This window comes from Notolabrus celidotus, chromosome 8 (assembly GCF_009762535.1).
Source record: "Notolabrus celidotus isolate fNotCel1 chromosome 8, fNotCel1.pri, whole genome shotgun sequence".
Lineage (NCBI taxonomy): Eukaryota > Metazoa > Chordata > Actinopteri > Labriformes > Labridae > Notolabrus > Notolabrus celidotus.
Window position 1 is genome coordinate 16,019,949 of NC_048279.1, and position 22,180 is coordinate 16,042,128.

General features: G+C 39.5%; 1 protein-coding gene across 1 annotated transcript; it reads right to left on the reverse strand.

Annotated features, from left to right (window-relative positions):
• Window positions 1–1,002: 1,002 nt before the first annotated feature.
• On the reverse strand, window positions 1,003–21,533 carry sh3rf2 (SH3 domain containing ring finger 2). Its single transcript, XM_034689151.1, has 11 exons — window positions 21,214–21,533; window positions 20,485–20,918; window positions 17,727–18,020; window positions 15,666–15,761; window positions 14,172–14,573; window positions 3,819–3,940; window positions 3,473–3,643; window positions 2,995–3,269; window positions 2,594–2,898; window positions 1,754–2,058; window positions 1,003–1,608 (listed from the first exon to the last, which is right to left on the reverse strand). Exons 2-11 carry the CDS (start codon window positions 20,848–20,850, stop codon window positions 1,428–1,430), a joined length of 2,517 nt encoding a protein of 838 aa, XP_034545042.1. The 5' UTR covers window positions 20,851–20,918; window positions 21,214–21,533; the 3' UTR covers window positions 1,003–1,427.
• Window positions 21,534–22,180: the final 647 nt, after the last annotated feature.

A 22,180-nucleotide genomic window follows, 5' to 3' on the forward strand; every position in this document is an offset into this window, starting at 1 on the left:
AGGTAGGGGGCAGAAGGCCAGCATGCACCTGGGTTGGTCTATATTTTTTTTTACCTGTGCAAGAGAGGCAGCAGGAGCCTTGATTTTCTGTCCATTTTGTTTGCTTGTTTGCCATCAAAATAAACCATTGGAAACCGCTGAACTCTTGCATGGACATTGGACTTCTTTTGCCTGCGTACATCACATCCCCACGGTGCATCAGTGACCCTTTGATTAAGTTTAGTTAAAGTTTGAATTTGATATTTAGATTTCTCATTGAGTTTTTCTGACAAATGGCCACTACAAATATATAAGAGATAAGGTACGTATACGGCAGAAGTTAAGTAACCGTATACGTGATTATCTGCATTTCAATAAAAAACTAAATACAAAAATAAGTATGAACTTAATGACCATGACTGGATTGACATGATGGTGGGCCCCGGGGGAAAAAATGTTGAGAGCCTATCAGCCCCCATTCAGTGTTGTGTGCATTGTGTATGTGTGACATTCCTTTGCTCGCTTGGCACAAGTTGTTCATTTGTTTGTCACATTCTATAAGAGCACAACACAGAGCCACTGGTACTTCTGCAGTTTCAAGAATGAGTACAATTGGGAAAACATATTCAGATGATTTTATATACTTAAAAATTGAAATCAGTCTAAGCCTCAAATACACAGTAGGTTTATAATCAAGAACAGGAAACGAAGGGCACAGCATAGCCTTATGGTTATGTGAACTATTGTGTATTTATTAATATTTCCAATGAAATTGTTGAATATGTTAATATTCAAGTATTTATATATATATATATATATATATATATATATATATATATATATATATATATATATATATATATATATATATAGTATTTATATATTTATATATTTCGATCTTTGTTTGCAACAGATTTTCAAATGCAAGTCTCTCTCTATCATTTGAAGTGTATAAATATATTTTCACTTATTGCTCTTGACAGAATTATATTCATACCTGAAGGAAGACATCGAACAACCAAGTTTCTGGAAGTATAATTTATTACCACATAAGCAGTACAGATATTTTACTTCATGATGTCTCTAAATATATTTAAATATAGTTTGTTTTCTTTGTGGGTTTGACAAAGGCACTAACCAATGCGTGTAACATGGGTATTCAACAAGGAACAGTCATTAGGTGGGTTTTTGTGCAAAATCTCATATTAGTACATGTGTAACAGACATGCACATATGTTGGAAGTACACAATATATCTCTGGGGAATTTTATCACATTCTCATATGCACTCAGGAAAAAAATAAACACCTCCTTCATAAGATTGTCATTTGGCAGTATAAACCTTTGGACCTCTACACGCATCCTATTATTTCGCAGGTCAGTCAAGTTATTTGGCAGTTTGAACACATGGAATATAGAAATATACAGTACTGCAGCAGTATTACACAGTCAGCTTAGCCTCTCCAGGGCTTGGAGAACACTGCAATGGAATAAGCCTGTTTGCCCACTGCTCTCCTGAGTAACCAGAACCCGTCCATCAGGTCGAGGTCTGTGGACGAGGACCAGCTCCCCTTGAAGCAGACTGAGTTCAGAGTCTGTCTGGGCTAAATGCGTCATGGCCACTCTGTGTCTGGAAAAAAAGGAGAAGTTACCTACATTTTTTGTCTTGTCTTGTGAAATAAAAGGTGAAATTTCAGCTAAAACAATTTAACAATCTAAAAACACAAAGACGTCAATCTAGTCTTTTTCAAGGAGAAATACACAAATCTAAATACCTGCTAGGGCTGAACTGAGCTGACACTGAAGGTAGGGACGGCTGTGATGGAGTGGATTTCTGCAGGTTAGAATTTAGATCTGAGATAGTAGTTTCAAGCCCTTTTCGTAGGACAGGAACTTTTCCTTCTTTAAGGATGATCCCTGGCCCATCTCTTCCCAGGGTGAGAGATGGGGCCCACACCTCTAATGGAGGAGGACCAGGACGGACATTGGAAGAGACCTGACTTCCTGACGACCAAGACGATGTCCGAGGTCTTGGGGGAGGGGAGTCTTCATCTGTGAGGAATCGTACTGACTTTGCAGGCTGAGGAAGAAAAAATTCCACTTTAAGTTGCATTTATTAAACGAAAAGTCAGGGGGGTGACGATGGATGAAAAGATGAAGACACAAGAATCGTAAGATGGAGAGGGAGAAAAAAAAGAGCAGAACAGAAACAGAAAAATAAATGTAAGAAATTTATGTTTTTGTTGTAAGTGGTGATATCTATCTGAGTCTTTTGATATGAAAAAGTTTAAATGAAGAATAGGAATATGACATTTTGCATGAAAGAGTAAGACAAGACAAATTTAAAAAAAAATACAATTTGAATTTAAAAACAAACTTTAACCCCAAAGTTGTTTTGATAGATAGATAGATAGATAGATAGATAGATAGATAGATAGATAGATAGATAGATAGATAGATAGATAGATAGATAGATAGATAGATAGATAGATAGATAGATAGATAGATAGATAGATAGATAGATAGATAGATAGATGCAAAATAATACACCCACACAGAGGCATGCAAAAATTCAAGCACTTTATACGTCACATCTCTTCATCATGTGACCTTACCTTGTCTGTATTGTTCTTGTGAGAGTCAGGTCTGACTAGTATCGATTGAGGCCTGTTGGACAGCTGTCTTTCATGCTGAAAAGTTGCCTCATGAAAAGCAGTGTAGTCTCTGTCTTTAAAGGCTGCAACAGTAGAGGGCGCTAATGGCTCAGTCATCCAGCCCATTGGTCGGCCAGATTTGGACAGGATCCCACTGTTTTTCTTCCTCTGTAGGGCAGGCGAGTAGCCAGATGCCTGAACTTGTGCAAAGTGTTGCGAGTTGGACGGGATGTTCATATTGGACGTTTGGGAGAAATGGTTTGAGCCTAAAACAAAAATTATACGACATTTAAAAAAAAACATTATGAATTCCTAGATTAATCAAACAGTTAGATTATAGATATGGTTGTTAAAACTCTCACCTCTATGAGGATTAAAAATGCGTCTCACTGTCTCCCAACCTTGTGAGCCTCCATAGAGGAATGGTTTTCCAGCTCCTGTGGATGACATTGCATGCTGTGCTCCATTTGGCACAGACTGCACCTGTCCTGATGAGTGTATCGTTCCATCAGCATTTACCCTATCAAGAGCAAGGACCACAGCAGGATTCTTGGCAGCTGTGGGCTTCTTTCCAGCTGCTGTGTTGTACTGTGTGGACGAGTTAGCTGCTTTGTTCTCCAGGAGTCTGGCCGAGGTTCTGCAGTAAGGCGATAACACACATAAGCACAAACTGAAGTTTGTTTTGTATCTCAAACCTTAAGTGTAGTTAAACAACATGACCAGGGTTAATGTTATATTTGAATTATTTATTCATTTGCTTGATGACACGTTGTCCTGCCCACACTAAATCACATTGTCATTAGCTCCCACTCGCTGCAGTCAGGGATCACAGCCTCTCACCTGAGCACAGGCGAAATGTAGTTGCTGGGCAAGATGCCTACTTTGCCCGTTCTGAGCGATAACCCACGCAGCCAGCCTTCTTTGAACTTTCCGTACACTCCTACCATTTCTCCTTTCCTTAGCTCCAGCTCCTCGGGCCGTCGTGGTTTGTAGGAGTAGAGGACTGCACACCTGAGTCACACAGAGGGTTAGCCTATGTTATATCTATACTTTCTGCATTACATATTATAATTTCACATTTTTTTAGAGGTACTTGAGTATTTCTTGATTTGTTATCTTGTATTTTCTTGTATCAGGGATCTGGAAGCATCACAACATGAATATACTGCTTAAAACTATGACTCACACACTGATGGAGAGCTGCTGTGTGGAGGAGTTTTTGCTGTCTGCAGAGGCAGAGGACATTTGGGGGTTCACCAGAGCCATGGAGATGGTGGGCGGGGTCTCACTGGTCATCTTCCTCTCACTCTGAAATGAGAAGAATTCAAAATTATCATCATCACTATGGAAATCAGACTGTGATTCATGGATTGTCATCACAGAACACTATAAAACAAGAGCCTACAGCAAAGCAAGCAGGTCAAACATAGCGTTGGCATAAACATGGAAATCAAGCAGACCTACTCTTAAGAACTCTAGTATGATGCACTGGCATTTATAGAAAATACAGATGTCATCTGAAAAGAGTTGAGCATCATGTGTGCTTAAATTACTGCCTAAATCAAACCTCTTTGGAGTCGATCTGAGACCAACAACTACATTTTACTGGAGGTCAATTTTTGCCATTCATCTATTTCTTTCTCTAAAACAGGGGTTCCCAAACCTTTCAGCCCGTGACCCCCAAAATATAGGTGCTAAAGACTCGCGTCCCCACTGTCCCTCAAAGTTATCTAATGTGGCTTTATTCAGCTGGTCTACAGAAAATTAGCCTACCTTTATGAGCATGTGACTGTTTCCTGTGCCTTTATGAATGAACATACTGCTACTGATGCTTTTGATAATTAACTGTTCACTAACCCTAAACTTAGGAGTCATCTTGCAAAAAGAAAGGCAGAAAACTCATTAGATTTACTATTTTCAAGGTTTTATTTCAAGGTTAGCTACTATTTTTGTGGAAATTTTTTACTGTAATGGGAAAAATTTATTATTTTTACATAACGTTTCAAAAAAACATTCTGGAAGATATCTCACGACCCCCCATTTGTGTTTTGCGACCACCCAGGGGGTCCCGACCCACACTTTGGGAACCCCTGCTCTAAAAGACAGAAACACACTGTGTGTGTGAGACTGTTAGAAACCCAATCTAGGAAATTATCAGCAATAACTAAGATCTGTGTGACGTGTGTTTAGATCTAACTTAATGAAATATTGGTGTAGGGAGGTGCCAACTTGGTTACCCCAGTGATGTACTGACTCTTCATGCCCATCTGTCTTCCAGCTTTGGGTTGTGGGGGCCACTTAGGGCCATGTGATAGGGTAGGTAGTATCAGTGTTGTCACTACATGGAGCTTGCATGTACGGAGCTGGAGTCAGTTGATTGGACAACGCTGTATGAGTTGTGTTTTAATATTAAGTGTTGTTCTGCTGGTGGTGGTTATGGTGGGCGGTAGGAGCAGGCATGGTGGGGGCTGGTTCTGGGATGGCAGAGCTTACTGTCAAGCCTCTCGCTGCCCATCTGTTCTATCTATCTTGGGCTGTGGGGGACATGAGGAGCCATGTGGGGGGGACTAAACTTATCAGAAGAGGGCGTAGTAGGATGGGTTTCTTCACTGAGCACTCATCTTTCTTATCAGAGCACTAGTAACCTGTGTTTGACTCAAATAACGAGAAGCCTATAAAAAGAAAAACATATCAGCATGTAATAGACTTCCCCTTTCACTGTTTAACATTACCACCCTCAAGGATACATATTACACAATTCACATCAGATGTAATATTTAAGAGAGAAGTTTGGTTTCATTCATGGTCATTTAAAGGCCAATATGAAAAGCTACAGCGTAAGAGTGGTTGGTTTATCATAGACATGTATGGATGTAAAATGTAGCTTTTTTCGGCTGGAGATTGTTTGCCAGTTATGGATCAGCCAGTGCCTTTTTTCAGCCTTTTATCAAACACTCTCTGTATCATTAAAATGTTAGGATTTTATTATCACCTACCAATCTGTCTAAGAATGTTTGAGACATTTCAGTCTGACCTGAACTGCCAGAGGATTTTGTATTGAAAAAGTAAATAACTCTAGAAGAAATCCTTTTGTTAGAATCAAGGCTACATGAGAGTCATGTTGACTGCAGACAAACTTCAGAACATATTTTTGCATATAAATAATATTTTCCTTTTCCCAGGGAATGGGTATTCTGTTTTGACTTAAAGATGTGAAACTTAAGTTTATATCATCGTTCTTGTCAAATAAGCTGAACCAGACCAACCAAACCATTCCCCATCTAACGTTGTGATGATGGTGATAGGGCGCGCAGTCATGTCACTCTACAGTCTCACTTGGACATTCATTTGGGTTGGCATGTGGAGACTGCCGAGGACAGAACATCTGATTTTATTTATTTCCTCACCCGTTAATTATTCAGTAACCCTTCATGTACTATGTCATAAAATATGCATTAGTCATGTTTCTCTGCTCATTCATTCTGGAGTTTCCTCTCATTTGTCTAATGGATATAATGATTTGATGGATTTTTTTTTTAGCTCCAACTCCAACAGAGATGATGAGGTATACGATCTCTGTGATGTAAAATGTAATACCAATAAAAGATGTATAACAGGCTGGTAGGCCTCCTCTGATCTAAAAAAAGAGGAAAAAATAAGAGAAAATGCAGAGAGCAAACAAAATCTGACAGGCTTGAAGTCAGCAGGCTGTGAGTCAGGCCTGACACAGCCAGTGACTCGCAGGGAGGGACACAAGGTGTGTTTAACAACTGTTGATGACAGTGTGAAGATTAATCCTTAATCATGTTGTTACCAAACTGAATAGTGTCTTTTGGTTAGATCTATACTTCTTCGTTTTTCCTACCACCAGGAGTCGTATAACATAATGTAAAGTCAGGATCTGCTTTAGTGGAGCTTATTATCTCCGCAAAGACTTTCTATTAACAGCACTACCGCTCACCTACTCAGCATCACTGCTGGCCCATGGGCCTGGGGTTCCCTAGATACAACATGTGCCTGGATGCAACATTTATCCCACCATTAAGCTGAAAAGTATTCACACTCTGTGACAGAGCAGCACAAAAGAAGTCCTAACCAAGAGGCAACCATGTCTATAAGCAAAGTAACACTTATCAAAGGCGGTGCTGTGAAGTAGAAGTAAAGCAAGGTAATGTCGTGATATGATGTCCTGAAGACAAACAAGCCTGCCGTTCTATAGAGAAGGAACATGTGATGTATGTTTTATGATCTCCCTGAAATATATCAAATTTATCCTAAAAGTGGGAAATGAACACTCAGTTCAAAATCTTGTGTATAACAGCAAGAAAAGGGACCAATCTTTCTTCATTTCATGAAATAAATTATTTACTTATTTTCATTACTCTGTGTCCTCTTTCTATTCTTGGTTTGTGTTTTATCAGATTCAAAGAGAGTGCTTCGGTTATTCTGCAGTCACGCAAAGGCCAGGTGCAGTGACCCGGCAGTGGCAGTGGCTATATTTACATGGAGAGGATGCTGCGGCTATCCCTCATGCAGTAAATAAAAGTTGTAAATGTGAATGATGAACTCATGTAGACAGAATCCATAAATACATCCGCCAATTAGCAGAATGTCAAGATTTGATGCTCTCCTGCCAGTGACGACAGTCGCACAGAAACCTTTTGTTTGACACAACCAAAGCTTTGAATTCATTTACGAAGGCTCAAAGTGTTTAAAATGAATACATAAAAATATACTTTATAAAAAGTAATAACATAAATACATATATTAACTTCATTCATGCTCATTTGAACACCTCTCTGAAAGCATGTTAACATTGTACTGGAGGAAAATATTCAGTACCATAATATTGATAGATTTATCTCCTCTGATAATCTGCTGCTAAAACACCACATTGTCCAAGTTTAGGTTCAGAAAAATCTATCTATGTATCATTATTATTATCAATTTGGTGAAGGTGAAGTACAGGTCCATTCCAACTACAACTTTTTGTTTGAGCAGCTGGTGAAGAAAGTTCTTTGTAAAGACAGTGGATGAATAATCATTAAAAACACCCTGCACACCCTCACAGGTGTTTCAGTTATTCAGACTAATTAGACCGACAATCAGGGTGAAGTTGGGTGGAGCTAGGATGTCATCAAACTCTATTAAATAGTTACATAAGGCTTGTTGGAGCCAAGGTTATTATAGTTAACGAAAACTAACGAAATAACGAAAACGAGAGGTGAAAAAACATTTTCGTTAACTGAAATAAAAATAAAAACGAGGCTTCACAAAAAAAACGAAAACTAACTGAAACTGTATTGTGAGTTTACAAAACTAACTAAAATAAACTAAAATGATAGAGAACATGTCTTTAGTTTTCGTCTTAAACTCAGTATTTTGAGTGGATATGTAATAAAGTCAGAGACTGATCGGATGGACGTCTCTGCTCTCTGCTCTCTGCATATGCGCGGGAGCGCGCCGAACGGAGCCTGCAGCTGACGGGCGCGCGCACTCACAGCGAGGCAGAACTGCAGGGGGATTAAATCGAGACGAACTCTCTCGCTCCGACTACCTGCCCTGTTTATAACCGTTCCTGTGTGAATGCCCAACAAGTAAGTATAATGAGACGGAGAACTGACTTTTCCTGTCCATAAGCATTCACGTGTGTTAAAACTCCCGAGAGAGAAAATAGACGCCATGAGCGCATGCGTCATCTCATATTATGAATCACCCATATGATCCTGTTCTGTTCATTTATCATTATAAGTGTTAATGGTTAATTGGTGGCAGTGGTATTAGAGTGATATGATTATTAGTATACTTGTAGTGGTAGCATCTGAATCATTATCTCTGTATCAATGATTATTGTTCATTGCTTATTTTATTGTTAAAGATGTATCAGTGAGTCACCATATTATTTAACACTATAGAGGGTCAGTAATGCTAGCCTAAGTGTCCATATTGTGACCATCACCCTTATGTTTGTGTATTTATTTGATGTGTTTCCGACCACACTCATACCTATTCCTCTGTGGCCTCATTGGGTCTGCTGTACTGTTGTGCTGTACAAGGAGAATATTCACTAAACGGTTAAAGCTCCCTCCTGTCTCCTGTCCAGTGTGTTCTGACCGACACCCCAGGGAGAGTACTATCCTACAGAGTATCCACCAGTATTCCCTATTTTTAGGATATGAATTTTTTGTTTGTTTTCTGCCAGTTTCACTTCAGTTGGCTCATTCGCACAAGCAGGCACACGTCCACACTTTGCCTGCAGAGCGTTAATGGCAGCGAAAGTCAGGAGAAAGCGGCAGAGCCCCATTTGGGATTACTTTGAATATGACTGTCTCTGATAGGAGTAAGTGCCTTGCAATGGAAGGTGATAAAATATGTTGAAAATATGTTTCTCAAGGGGGAAAATCCCACTAATCTTAAAGTCCATTTGAAAAGCTCACACAAGACGGCTAACCTAGCATACCTTGTCAAGGCAAGAGAGAGCGGCCAGGCCCCTTACCCTGAAACAGAAGCTAACCCCCGGCCAGGCACACAGGCAAAAAAGACTAAAACTAATACTGAAACTAATAAAAACTAAACTAAAACTAAGCATTTTCAAAAAATAGAAACTAAACTAAACTAGCAAACCCGCTTCAAAAACTAATTAAAACTAAACTGAAATTGAAAACAAAAAGTCAAAACGAAATAAAAATAAAAACTAATGAAAAATGCAAAACTATAATAACCTTGGTTGGAGCCACACAAAGCATGATTGTTTGTCAGTTTACAGCCTGCTAATATCAATAGTTATTGATTTTAGGATTGATTTCAAGATTATTTTATTGACTTTTAAAGCACAACATGGACTTGCCCCTCTACATATCTCTGAGCTTTTATCCCCCTACAAACCTAGTCGCAGTCTGAGATCCTCTGGCAGTGCTCTGTTAACTGTTCCAAGGACCCGACTGAAAACCAAAGGGGACAGGTCTTTTTCAGTCAGGGCTCCTACACTCTGGAACAGCCTGCCAGAGGAGATCAGACTTGCAGAGTAAGTCCTGTGTTTTATGTCATTACTCAAGACAAATTTTTACAGGAAAGCTTTTATTGTGCGATTTTTAGCTCTGATATTAAGGGTCTGTTTTATAAGCTAGTATGGTTTAAGTTTTATTTCATTTTCATTTTTAATTGCTTCATTTTGCTTTGCACTTCTTGTTTTTATTGCCCACTGTAAAGCACTTTGTTACTTGTAGTGAAATTTGCTACATAAATAAAGTATTATTAGAATTATAAATAATCTCACAATATCAATATAAATTCAGATACCATTGATTGTTGTACAATAACTGCAAAATGTCAGTGAATGATGAAAACATGGCAGTGTCAAGATTTTACAATTTAGAAGTATATTATTTTATCTGAATACATTATTGTTGATGATCATTTTTATAAGCTAAATGAATCTTTATTTTTTACACTCTGTTATGGAAAATGCAAAACATACAATGCACACCTGCACAAACAGGGTCCCATAGTATGGAGAGATGTCAGTGAGGGAGCTGCATGCCAGGTAGTACGGTTTGGGTGCCTTGCTCCAAGACACATATGCAGTGCCAACAAAGTGAACTAGCATCTCTCCAGCAACTGGTCAAATTTCCATTCTTCTGCCCTTACCAGGAATCAAACTGGTGGTGACCCAACTGTTTCAGTGCCATGTCTCCACAGAATGAGCTACTGGAGCTCCTAATTACAAAACATGACAGAATAAATAATAGAGAAGCCCTTGGCACTCATGTTTCTGCTATTTCCTCCCCTTGTGGGTGTGGATTTCACATTTTGTAATTTTCATTCATTTATTTTGAGTTGTAAATAAGCTTGAGGTGAAAAGAGTCTTTGCATGAAATGTTCTGGGTTAACAAAAACTATGATACAAAATTAATGTTTAAAAATATGAATGAGTATCAGAAGCTTACTTCAAACTAATGCAGCACTGAATTAACTCAAAGAGTAAAAGTGGGTGATCCGATATTATTATTTTCAGTTCAGGATCTAACAGGTATTAATTGTGTGAATATATGTTACGCATATTTTGAATTAATTCTGAGCAGGCAAATGAAAAGTTCCTGATTCAAGTGCAGATTTTTCTTGACTTCCTGTGACTGCAGCTGCCAGCTTTTGCCAACTTCTCAGCCTGGGTCAAATTCTTCGAAAGTACCTTTTGATAATGGTACAATTAATCCTGCTGCAACAAAGATAACAGTGAGAGTGATGTTAATCAAGAGCACTGTGCACAAGCCCACACAGGCTTGAAGATGTCTTCTGGCAGGATAAGTGAAAAACACTGTGTAGGTGGATGATGACGATGATGGAGGAATAAAAATGTAAGTTTATATGGTTGGACAGCAAGTATTGAATATTTTATTTAATTCTCTTGTTTTTTTCCATAATAATTAATCTTATAGTTTGCTTAGTTTTATCAAAAGATTCTCATGTTTACAATGAAAATAGAAAAAGAAGCTAGACCAATATAACATCAGAGTGAAATAATAATAAAAACAATTAACTACTTTATTTCATCCTGTGTAAACTATCATAAATCCCTCTACGAGAAACAGCCCTGGATGTTTATAAGTGGTTAAATTGCTGCTTAAAAATGTCTCCTGTGTCACTTGCCTCAATTTTGCTACAGCGAGAAGCTATCAACGTAAGATGAGAACATTGGGATATTAATGACTTTTCAAACTGTGGTCCGGAAATGAACAAGATATCTTACGCAGCACTTTCTCACCAGAAGGTCAAAGTGTCCTATTACTGTTTTTTTTCATGTTTTTGTGTTTAGAAAGCAGCTCAAAAACCTTCTTTTTACATATGCTTTGGTTGTTTTACTCCTCCAAAGTTATGTTTTCATTGTTGCTACCTAAAAAGATTATTATTGTGAAGCACATTGGGATTACGAGTTGAAATATAACAAAACCTACTTAACAACTTAACAAATAGGTAAATATCATCATATCATGTCCATAAACTAAGAACTGCTGCTAGATTTGATCAAATGTAAAGATTTAAGTGTAACTTTAAGTATTACTATCTGCAACCATACAATCCCACCCGCAACCTCCATTCCACCAATGCCAACCTCCTCACCCCTCTTCCCAAATCCAAGCACTGAACCTGGGGGGACAGGGCCTTCTCTGTCGTTGCCCCCATCCTCTGGAACCCACCTCCCAACACCTCAGACTCGCTCCCCCACTCACCAAATTCAAATCCGGGCTCAAAACCCACCTATTTAGAAAGGCTTTTAATCTATAATTGATTTTGTTTGTTTTTTTTGTTTTGTTTTATTGCTTTCCTTTGCTTATCTATTGTATAATTTTTTTTTTTTGTCAAGTGTCTTAGAGAAACTTTTAAAGCGCTTTTATAAACAAAATGTATTATTATTATTATTATTATTATTATTATTATTATTATTATTATTATTATTATAATCAGGCTTCTCTGTCATCAAAGTGGATGATATACATTGAACATTTCTGTTTTGCTTTTGCAAATGTTTTCACATTTGAATCATTCCCACCCTAAATGTTTCTCTTACATAACTCGGCCAATTTTCACAGGGAAACACATTATTTCATCCACAGTTGGTGGGAAGCAGCATCTCTCTGTGTGAAACAGCAGAGCCAGAGGTGAGAGCTGATGGGATGCAGAGCTAAGAATAGCACACATGCCGGCTCGGTCAGAGGGGAGCTCAGCCTCGGCTTCAGGGACAGAACCCTCTGCTCCTTTAAAAAGAAAAGTGCGTGGCTTGTCTGCTATTACTGGCCCACTGATGTGAAAGTGAGTGTTACCTGCTAAGTGAAGAGGAAGGGGTTTGAAAGCAAGTGAGAGAGAGAGATAGAGAGAGAGAGAAAGGGGAGGGGGGGTCTCTTATGTAAGCAGCTTCACCAATGACTCATCATCATCATCAGCATGAGAGAGATAAGCAGACACACTGAGGGACTCTCCAAGCCTCCCACTCTCCACATCTATCTCTCATTTCTCCTCTGCTTCCCTCCATGGTTTACTGTTTTGCCTTTTTGCAGCTCAAACATTGTGTTTACTTTTTCTCCTCTGAGATTGCCGCCATCTTATTTCTCTGGTATTTCCCCTAACCTTTTACCTCTTTCTGCCTTATCTCTTCCATTTCCTGTTCTTTTTTAAAATCTTGCTCTAAGGTGTCAATTCTCCTTCAACTCCCTTCCTCTCCTGGTTTTTCTCTGAAGCTGCTTAAGGATTAGCATTTTTTAATTCTCTGACATGTATTATTGCACGGCAGAGCTGTGAAATTTAAGCTCAATCAAAGGAAATCATTATCTTGGCTGGCTGGGAAGTTGGCAGCAAGTGATATTATTAAACCTTGCAAAAGCTTTTATGTTTGCTCTGCACTCGGGCACTGGCTGGCATTTACTTTGTTTAGTATTCACAGGATGTTATGCCATTGTTCACAATGCTAACAAATGACAACACATCCAGCTGTACACATAATAATGTTGATAAAAGGTTTATCAAATTCTGATCTATGTTGATAGGAACAAAGTATGTTCAAATTCTTGAAGCATCCCCAAAGCATACTGTTTCTCAAAAATGTTCTTTGTGATGGTCATCTAAAACATAGACAATGACAGAGAGATTCATCCAAATCTGTCTTATGAAAACCAGAAGATCATCATCGTGATCCTGTTATGTTATAATACAGGTGGTTTAAAGTATGCAGCAGGTATCTTGCTGGGTGGTCAAAAATGAATCCTGATAACCTCAGGAGGTAAATGCTCTAAAATTATATTCAAAATTAGCGAGTACAACAACAGAGCCAAAAAGAGTCAAAGGAATCATTGGAAAACACGTAGGATTGACAATTACATTCAGGATAAACACGTTTGCAAGACAGACTCCTCTAAGTCCGATTTATTCAACATGGAAGCTTCAAAAGTTGGCAAAGCTCCTTTGAGCCATGATGTGTGTAAAAATTCATTGAGGTACTTAAACTGGATCTGTATGTGTCCAACACCCTTTCAAGAATAGCATCTTTCACGCATTACATCTGTGTCTGAAGAAGGCAAAAGAACACACACCCTGTTGAACCACTTGTCATCTCTGAGGGGAAATCCTTACATATGCTCCAGGACTCTTGATTAAAGACCTTTAAAAGTTTCGGACCACTCGCCTCCTTTCATATCTGACCCTTTTCCACATCTGTGTTGTGTTAATGAGAGACACTTCATCATGTAGCAGCCAACACAAGGGCGATGCCTCTCTCTCGCACGTTCATTCCTAAAGCTTAGTGTCACAGTTCCCACCCTGCAACCCCTGAAGACTACTTGATCCCTCCATGACTCAAATCAAAACATCAATTATTCCACAGAAAACCACCTTTTCTTTTTTCCAACCATGTGTTTTCTGTTCAACAAATCACAGTAAACAAACCAAGCCAACCTTATTGTAGCTTAAGGATGATGAGAAAGAGAGAGCTGAGAACTTTTCAGGACGAGTACAGCACGCAGGAAAGCAGATGTGTTATCACGTGACTCACCTGTAACAGGTGTCGGTGTGTAGTGTCAGAGTGGCGTCTAATTCGCTGAGTGTTCACTCTGGAGGTGTGAGAAAGGCCACGGTTGGCAGTGTGCACAGAGAGACGCTGCAGCTGACCCTGATGGTTGAAGTTGTTGAAGGTGCTGTTTTTTGTCGTCTCTCCTTTACTGGTCTGATAAAAGTTGCCGCTGCTGGCTGCAGGCTGTTTCCGCTGGTTGGAGAGAGGCAAAGCATTGATGATGGGTGTCTTTATCGAGGCTTGAGGGACTCCGTAAAGAGTGGTCCTGTTAGGTACGTCAGTGGCCTTGTCTTTGCCCCCAGTCCCAGTACGGTGGTGAAATTCTGCTGACTCACTCCCCCTGCGAGTCTTTCCCTCCAGCAGTTTGGCAGCAACAGAGTTTGGCTGAAAGAGATGAAAAAAGAAAGAGAAATTTGTGATAAATCGTACCACAGAGAACAGTCAATCCTCAGAGAAAAAAATCCTCTAAAACTTGCTGCTACCTGCTCCTAGCTCCTGTCAACCTCTGCTCCTGCTGATCAGCAAAACAGCTGTCCACACACACCCACTTATCACCACTCAACTCACCCCTACAACTTGTTGGACAGGCAGGAAGGGAAGCAGGCAGCCAGAAGCATAAGTACCAGCCAGTACGCCAGGGAGGGTTGACTGGTGCTAAGAGAGGAGCTGCACAGACAGGCAGGCAGACAGACAGACATGCCAGGGTTAATGCTTTCACTCCCCACAGTGATGTGCTGTTATGCCACCCAAGCAGAGAAAGCATTACTGTGTCTTTACGCCTGGCTGCACGACACAAGGAGAGGCAGGCTCAGAGAGGGGGAGGAGGAGGAGGAGGAGGAGGAGGAGGGGAGAGGAGAAAAGAGGAAGATGAAAGAATAGAGAACAGAGTTGGATAAAGATGAAGAGCATTACTGAGGCGGGGCTTCAGGAGAAGATATGGGTGGACAGGAGAGGAGAGGAGGGAAGGAGAGAGAGATTAAAATAAAACTATACTAGAACAGATGACAAGCAAGAGAAGAAAAGTGAATGAGGCACCACATTGACCCCACTGTAGGAGCGAGCAAGTGTCCCTGGCAGGGATGAAGTTAATCCTTGAGGCAGAAATCACAGAGGGAAACAAGTGACTGTCAGCTAGCTAAGCAAGCATGGCAAACCTGAGTAAGCCATACAGTCACACGCTAATGATCAGCTGCAGACACAGCAGGGCTTCACAGATTAGCCCTCTGCCTCAGCACTTTGCAGCGCAGGAGTGACATTTACTGATGAATCAAAGATTTGAATGAAAATCAAGGTAGCGCCGCCAGCAGTGACCTGGAACTAATGGCACCTATAGCTACAACATCTATGGTCTAACTCATAACAAGAGGAACACCATCAGACCAAAGTGTCAAACGGCAGGTGTCAAGCTTCATCACGCTGAAAAGGCCACAGCCCACATTACGACAACGAGGGAAGCAAGAGCCGAGGAGAACTCACCTCTGTAAACTGCAAAGGGCAAATTCCAACTTTGTCCCCTATCTTGGCTTCAATCCAGTGTTCATCCACCCGCCTGATGATAGTGAGGATGTCCCCCTGCAGCCCAGAAATAAGCAACAGTCACACAGAGAGCTGGACTTAGACAAAGTGCAGGAAAGCTGAGAGACAGAGAAACCAATAAAACAACAAACACAATGCCAGGTGCGTGTAACGGAGTGTGGTCATCCTGGAGACTCTAAGCACTCAGCTCAAGAAAACTCTCAGTGTTTCTCCTGCAGCATGTGACATCCACTCGCTTTGTGTCTGCAGGCCCAGTCCTTTCTGTGGACAACCTCACTTTAAAAACCATTTGGCTGTCTGCACTGGGGGAGAAAGAGCCGAGTGTAAGTGTGCTTTAATGGACAGGACACGAGCACAGAGGCCCTCCAGGGAAAATAAAGACTGTAGCAGTAAAGGTCTGAAGCTCCACAAGTCTCTCAACACCAAACAAACATTGACAATCTATCAGCATTATGAGGACTTTCCTCAGCTGAAAACAGTTATAGATTTCAAAAGTTGTTTAGAAACGTGGAATCTATCCATTGTGTATGTAAGCAAATCACAACATCATTAAGTCCATCAAAAACAAACCTCAGACCACAATAATCATTATAGTTGCACAACTGGTTGATCAGAAGCCACACAATAATGACTTTCTGTGATATTAAGCAGTAAGACAAGGAGCATTTTATACAATCACAAAACAACAAAAAGTAACTACACTGCAAAAAACTCAAATTTCACTATAAAAGCCAAGTTGACCTGATGAGTCCAGATCAAAATATTCTTTCAGGTTTTTACAAGCCAAAAATAAGGACTTATAAATATCAAAATTAAAAATGGCAGCAAGAAAAATTTTGTTGACAAGTTTTAGAAATAAACATTACCTCATGTTTCAAGAAAACATGTATTGCTGCATTGAAGCCATGAGTATATCGTGTTCTTTTTTGGCTTGTAATATCTTTAAATAAGATTTACATCTGGACCTCTCAGGTCAATGTGGCTTTTATTAAAGCTCCTGTGAGGACCTTTTAGTTTCAGTCAATTCTGGCGCCCCTAGTGGACAAAGAGGTCTTTGCTAATTTTGCCTTGTGCATGTGTAAATAGTGTCTCTTGACAAAAATAAATAAATCATCCTGCTCTCTTTTAACAGTTAAATATATGACCCATTGAGAATCTTTGCTTTTGAACATGTGAAAAAGGCTGTATTAGATGGTCTGACACCTACCCCCGCCAGTGGTTTCTGACATAAAATTATAACTATACAAATAGTCACACCTATCAATGATGGTGCTGTTCTTTTAGGTCATAAAAAGACATTTTGATTTCAGTCTGTTTCATAGCCAGCTAAAAGGTCCTCACAGGAGCTTTAAGTGTAATAAGATGTTGTTGTGTAACTGCGAAATGGAAGACTTTTCAGGTTCAAGCTAAACAAATGTGGATAACTTCAAATGTCTTACTCTTTTATGATAGACGATCAACTGCTTTGTTTCGTCTCAGACTTTGTTTGGAGTGTCACCTTTGAATCTAGGTACTTTGGAAAGGCAGTTATCAATATTTTCTCATCTACAGACCAATTAATGAATTTAAAATGAATCAGCAGTAGAATCAAAAATAAAAAGTGTTGTCGCAGAATAAAAATATTTGGTACATGAATGACAGGATTTATCTATGGATGTTTAGGCACTAGGATAATTTCTCAGGTTAAAAACAGGGTTTCTGTTGGTAATAATGAAGCAAAGGTGGATAGCCTGTCAGTTTAGATAAAATGAGATGGCCCTCAAAAATGAAACCCTCATTAAAATCAGTTAAATGAGGTCAAATTTGCCCTTTCCACTGAGACTCAAAGTTTCATTGTTCCCTGAAGGTTACTGTTGACCTGTAATCATTCTCTTAGTGCTTTAATTACAGACTAGGAAATCCGAAAAGCACTCAAAAGATCAGGTGTACATGTACAAGATGGAGCCCATTAAAAAAAAGCTTTTCCAGCTGTGATAAGTAGCAGCAGTTTGAGAGTCAGACCTTGAGAAAGCTGAGACAATATTTACTGTCTTCCAGATTCATCTCTCCAGGGTTAAAGTCAAACAGCGCCCTGCAGAGAGCCGGAGGTTGGGACTGCTGGAGGAGCTGCTGTGGAGGCATCTGTTTGATGGCCTGCAGCGTGCCATCATTGACAGACAAACCGCTGATGTCAGGGACATTTCCTTGGTGGTGCCAGTTCTCATTGGCTTTGAGTTTCGGGGTGATACTGTTACCCAGCGAGAGGATCAGCTCCCTGGATGGATCGTCTCGCTGGATGTGGATCAGTTCTTGGAGCTACAGAAAAGATCAAAGTTATGTTTTGAAATTTCAGAAAAGTTAGAGTTAGAGTTATTTGACTCTATGTAACAGAAAATGTCTTCTAAGGATATTGGGGCACAGAGGCCTTTCAACAACAATCTGTTTTAAAGATAAATAACATTGTGCATTGCCAATATTCAGATTTTTTTCCCTTTTACTTTAAATGAGGCACAGTGTGTGTTCCCACAATGGATAACAGGGTATTACAGCTGTGAAATTACCCCCAGTCCAGACACAGGAAAAGTGTCTGTTAGTGCGTCTCATTAAATATGACCCTGTGAAGTGTTTAGTTTTCTGGATGAGTGGTACTGAGTGCTGAATGACAATAATCTGCATGTTCAGACTTTGGACATGAAGTGTGATGTTCTTATTGAGGTTTACAGATTTCATTAATATGACAGATCCCTCCCACTATAAGATTTTATCAAGAACTGAGTCAAGCTTTACTGTGAATCTTTTTTGATCAGTTATACTTTTTTACATTTTGTGCACTTGGTTAAAAGGGCACAAAGGACAAGGGTGTATTTCAGATGGTTTTGCAACAGAGGTTTCTTAAGTGTTAACAGTGTCTTAGCAGCAGTATGAGAACAATCTCCCTCATGGATTTGGATGAAATGTTTGAATTCTGGCTGAACTCAAACTGCAGATTACAAGTAAACATTTAGATGCTCTAAACAGTTTGCTCAGTTTGCTCTCATGACCTTAGAGAATAAAACATCAGCATCACATAAAAAGTATGTCAGGGCCAACTGACTGAAGAATTTCTATGATCCTCAGATCTCTGCAGGGTGTGAATTAAGAGATAGATTAGCTGTCGGGAGCTGCTCTAAAGAAACTAACGATTTTTAAGCATGACTCAACATCACTCTCTGCTGTCTACTTTATTTTAATGAAGCGTTTATATAACCACTTAACATCCAAAAATGTAACCAGACTGAACAACAATTGTATTTCTCTATACATGCAGTCTTCAGGGAGATCTTAAAACCAAAGTATAAAAGGTATTTCAAGACCATATTTTAATCTAGCTTTTAATTTGAATAATTTGAAAGCATTGGTTAATATTTTGTATATGTGAGTATATTTGGTCTTGTTTAACTCTTTACTGATTTTAATTCATTTAATTGACTTTCTAAAACTGTTTTGTTAACTGTAGTTATTTATGAATTAGTATTGTATTACCTTCATCTTTCTTGTGATAATCATTTATAGTTTTATCTGTTGTTATCTATTTCTGTTCTTATTTTCCTCTGCTCCTTTGTGAAGCACTTTGGGCTGCATACTTGTATAGACAAAAAGTGCAGCATAATCATTTATGCTGCACTTTGAGTTGAGTTGAGTTGAGCAGTTTCTTTGACAATGATAAACACATATACATCACTACTACATGATAATAAGAAGAATTTGGCATACAATCTTAGGCAAAAAATAGAGTTAATCATTCTGATAACATAAGTCTGTAAGCAATTAACTATTAGGAGCTGTTTTAGAATCTGTATTCTTGTCTTTTGATTCATCAAACGTTATCAGTAAACATTGGAGGTATCTTCGACTGTATTTTCTATAGAAGTTTTACTTTGTTTCTATCTATATCAATCTTATACTTGTTGTGCTGTAGGTTTTTAAAGTTATAGCAGCTCTTCTGTTCATGCCTGAGGACAGGTAAAGAGAGTGTTGCAGTTTACTGTTTTCTCTACCCTTTGCAGAGCATACCATCCTCTTGTAATGCACTGTTAAAGCCATAACAGACACCATCAAAAAACAGTTTGATAGGCCAGATCAAGTTCTTATGTAGCAATTTGTGAAAATCACTCCTAAGTTTGTTGATGGCACAGTCGTGGGTAAGTTATGAAGCATGTCAGAGAAGTGACACTGTCCTATTCCACGAAGTGTAAATACATAAAACACCACGAGGCAATACAAGTTCCTCGTCAACAGTCAGAGATGCTGTGTATACTGAAGTAACTCTCCCTTTAACATGTGTGGGTGCATAAGGATGTTGTGGGCAATGTTGAAAATCAATAAGCAGAATTTCTTTATGACTTTTTATGATTTCTGCATCAGTGTGATAGAAAAAACAGAGATTTGTGGTGCATTTAACTGCAGAGAGCAGAAAACCATGCCCTGTTCATTCATCCATTTACATTTTCTCAGCAGATCTTCAAGAAAATAATATCCCAATATGTATCTTAATAATGTGATGTTAGATAGGTATGCTGTAGTAAAGGTTATTACTTTTTAAATGGGCATTGAGGCCAGGGTGCATAGTTTGTTTTTGGTTTTATTTTACAGTGAAACTGTTAGTGGGTTACTGTCATTATAATTGTGTAATATTTCCTGAAATTACTGTAACATTAGAAAAAAGTCATCACATTATTTGCAGTACAATAAAGTTGTAGTACACAGGATGCCTGGGGTAAGGCTGGGGTCTTGCACTGACCTCATTCTGCCCTGGCCTCTCTCTGTGTTGACTCTCCTGTTGCTGATTACCCTCCCACACAGACAAGCTGCCCCTGGACAAGGGTACTGCGTAGCGGGTGGTCTGTCCGTCCCTGCTGGGCCCCTGTGAGCCCTGGAGCCCTTCCAGGAGCCGCACCAGCAGGAGGTTTGCGGGAAGCTCCTCCACTGTCCTGGCCGGGATAGGTGCTCGACACTCTGGACAGAACAGCTGGGAGTGGGCTGCCTCTTGTCTCTGCAAGCAGGACATACAGAAGGTGTGCTGGCAGGGCAGAACCTTAGCTGACACATCCAGCTGCTGGAAACACAGAGGACACTCCAGCAAGGCCATCAGAGCCAGCTCCTCCATTTTAAAAGGGCCGCCTCTCTTCAGGAATTAGTGCTTCAGGTGCATGTGAAACACTGTAATCCACCATACTGAAGGAAAGAAGAAAATCCACTTCAATGACAAGATTGAGAGAGTTACATTGTTTTTGACTAAAGTCCTTCCCTACTCTATAACAACCAATACAAATCAAAGATAGCTCTTTGAGTTCGTATCGTTAGATAAGGGGGAATAGCTCAGATAAGTAAAGTAAACATTACACGGTGCTCGCAAACAGGTGTCATAGCTGCTCACCTGACGGCACAGGTAAGATACGAACAGGAATTATCGACGACCATCCCCATAGTTATCCCACATGAACAGCGTACATAAACGATGAGTACTTACACATGTGGCTGATCATTGCCGGAGTGATTTAATCCATAAACTCCGACTAGGAAATGCGTAACTTTCTCTTAGCTGTCGCCATGACGCAGTGCGTTGAGGACGGGACAGTACGACGCAGGACAGGCGCATGAGCTTTACATTCTGGCGTCACTGACTACCTCGTGTCAACACATTTGCAGGCATGAAAACCCACCTGTGGGTATCAGACTGAAAACAAACTGGAGACAAGTTCTAAAGCAACAGCCAGGCTCATTCATCCGGACCTGTATCGGATTTCAGCGTCATGTCCGACTCAGATTAACCCTTAAGAGTTGATCAGCTCTGAAATGTACGTCATCATTAACTTTACGCACAGTATATTCTGGCAACGGGTTAAAAAATAAATTACATGTATTTAAGAAATCTTGAATATGTCTCACATTTAAGACCATTAAGCATTTCCCAAGATAGTTCTCGAAAAAAAATATTAATTTTAAAAAGTTGAACCAGCTTTTTAACACGAATTTAAAACCTAAACTGCTCTATTCTGCTTGTTTAAATGTGTCTGATAATACTTAAGAAAAAACTATACATCCCATTATCTATCATAATGCAAGTAGACCCACTTGTATTGATAAAAATGTGTAGGAAAGGAAAAATAAAAGCAGAACAGGGTTTACAGTTCTGTCGTGTGTTATGGTCTCCCTCTGCTGGTGCATTCACTGACCGGCTCTGCAGCTTCACCCATAAACGCAAGCATAGCCTACAATGTTGTGTCCTATTCAAAACAACACAATTAATTGTACGAGATTAAAATCGATGAACATATGTGAGGATATTATACGCAGAGCAGTCACTGTTACAGCTGTCGATGAAAATGATGGCACACAAATGCATCATAATCACTGCTTTCATCTTTTTGCATTTCATTGTTCGGATTTTATTTGCACTGTCCAAACTCCCAAATTCCCTTTCTTGCATCCAAGGA